The following is a 2139-nucleotide window of genomic DNA, read 5'->3' as shown; positions in this document are numbered from 1 at the left end:
CCAAATGTGTCACATCATTGGTGAAGGTGTTTGGGTTTTCATTTAATAGAGTTTCTGTACCAATTCCATCAAATGTGACATCGTAAAGCAAATATGTTTCCCTTGAGTGTAGAAAATTGAGCAGTGTGATATACCCATCATTTGTGAGTTTTATTAATGATATGTGTTTGGTGGATGTCGTAATCTGAGCAATATAGAGATTCCTTCAAATGTGACATCATTTGGTAATTATTGTTTTAGTGGATGTGTTAGTTTGAGTAATATTGAAATACCATCGAGTGTCACATCAATTGGTGAAGGTTGTTTTTGTAATTGTAGCAATTTGAGCAGAGTGACAATACCAATAAGTTACACTAAAATCGGCAATAAATGTTTTCCATCAGATACCATAGTTTATGACCCAAATGGTCGTGTTTTTAAATCTATCTGTTCGGTGCTTAAATTATTATCAACACATTCTTAAATGATTAAGTTGTATTTATTTGTATTTGTTTATTTTATTATTTTATAACAATCAAAAAACAGATGAAACAATAATTTATGAGACAAAATAAACCAAATAAGATCGTACCGCCTTATTAAAAATTAGAAGAAAAACAAAAGAAATTGTTAAAGACCTGCGACATACTTGCACTAAACGCCATACCTGCACTGGCTTACATGGCAATACATTTTTACAAAAAAACATGGGAAAATTGAAATTTCATTTTAAAATTTATGAAGAAAAGAACGTATTAGAAAACAAAAATCATTTATAGTTCGCTCAAATAATATAAAGATTTGAATTTAAACAATTTATAAAACTAATTAAAGCATAGAATGGTCTTTCATTAGTTTCATTTTATATAAAATTATAATAAAAAATAATGTGTAAATTTGAACATTTTTCTATTTATATAAATCAAATAAAAAACGAATTTAATAAAAGACTTGCATGCATATATTCGATAAAATTTGTTATTATTTATATTAAATTCATTTTTGGGTATATTCGTTCAATTTATTAAACAAAATATATCAAATTTTAATACATTTTATTATAATAATATAATTCATTTTGAAAATAAAAACCGAAAAATGTTTTAAAACATCTTATTGGAAATAAGATGTTTGAAAACAAATAAAATACAGAACTTATACTTGTATGAATACGTTTATTATTATTACACATTTTAATGAGTTATTAACACTGTACTATTATTATTAAATTAGAATTTAAACAAATTAATTTTAATAATTTTTTTATTCTGAATTGTATTTATATTATAATTTATAACTTATTGAATAACGATCCAAACCAAACCCATTTTAAAAATAATTCAATTACATCATTAAAATGTTCTTAACTTTTGAATTGATTATATATTTTAAACATAAATTATGGGTTTAATTTATTATTTAATAGTAAACATATAATATATTATAACTTAATGAACAATATTTGATAATAATTGGACTTTAAAACAAAAAACCCACAACAACACAACAATAATCAAACAAACAAAAATAAAACATATTTTTAATAAAACACAAATAGTAGTCGATTACATTAAATTAAATGTTGTCTAAATTGAATACAACAAGCCAAATAAATGTTAATTTCAAATGACCTTACCAATGTTAAATCTTTAATTGTTTCATTTTTGTTTTTTCAAGTATTTTTTTAGAGCTACAATGACTTGAAGCCATCAAATACTGCACTCTTAATTGATATCAAGAAGTTATTTTTTACATTCACTTGAACAATTTTTATATTCAGTGTTGTTGAAAATGGAAATTATTTTTTTATTTGTTATGTTTTGAGTCTATTGTTCGCTTTTTGAATGATATATTATTATCATGTCTATTATTTTATTTTAATAAATTTATTAATATTTATAATAAATGAGCTATGATATTTTATTTGTTTTTTGTAATTTCTCTCAACCATTGTGATTATTCAAAACATTTTTGTTAACCCTTCGAGGACTGAAAATTTTTTATTTTTTTCTTTTTTTTTCAGAAAAAAATTTCAAAAAATAATTTCACTTTTCCAAAAAAATGAAAATAATGGCGACTTTTCATGAACAATTTAGAACGATTATTGACTTATTTGATAAAATAGTTCAACTCAAATTCAAATTTTTGAATTATTTATAA

The 2139-nt window shown here is 22.4% G+C and overlaps 1 protein-coding gene across 1 annotated transcript; it reads left to right on the top strand.

Moving 5' to 3' along the window:
• Positions 1-89: 89 nt before the first annotated feature.
• EIN_458040 (Hypothetical protein) lies at positions 90-188 on the top strand (the record flags this gene model as incomplete). The annotated part of the gene is made up of 1 exon (XM_004259114.1): positions 90-188. A coding segment is annotated over one exon (99 nt), but the record flags the coding sequence as incomplete, so codon positions are not given.
• Positions 189-2139: the final 1951 nt, after the last annotated feature.

Source organism: Entamoeba invadens (assembly GCF_000330505.1).
Source record: "Entamoeba invadens IP1 unplaced genomic scaffold scaff_1105074726085, whole genome shotgun sequence".
NCBI classification, from domain to species: Eukaryota; Evosea; order Mastigamoebida; family Endamoebidae; genus Entamoeba; species Entamoeba invadens.
This window is presented reverse-complemented; position numbering and strand designations above follow the sequence as displayed.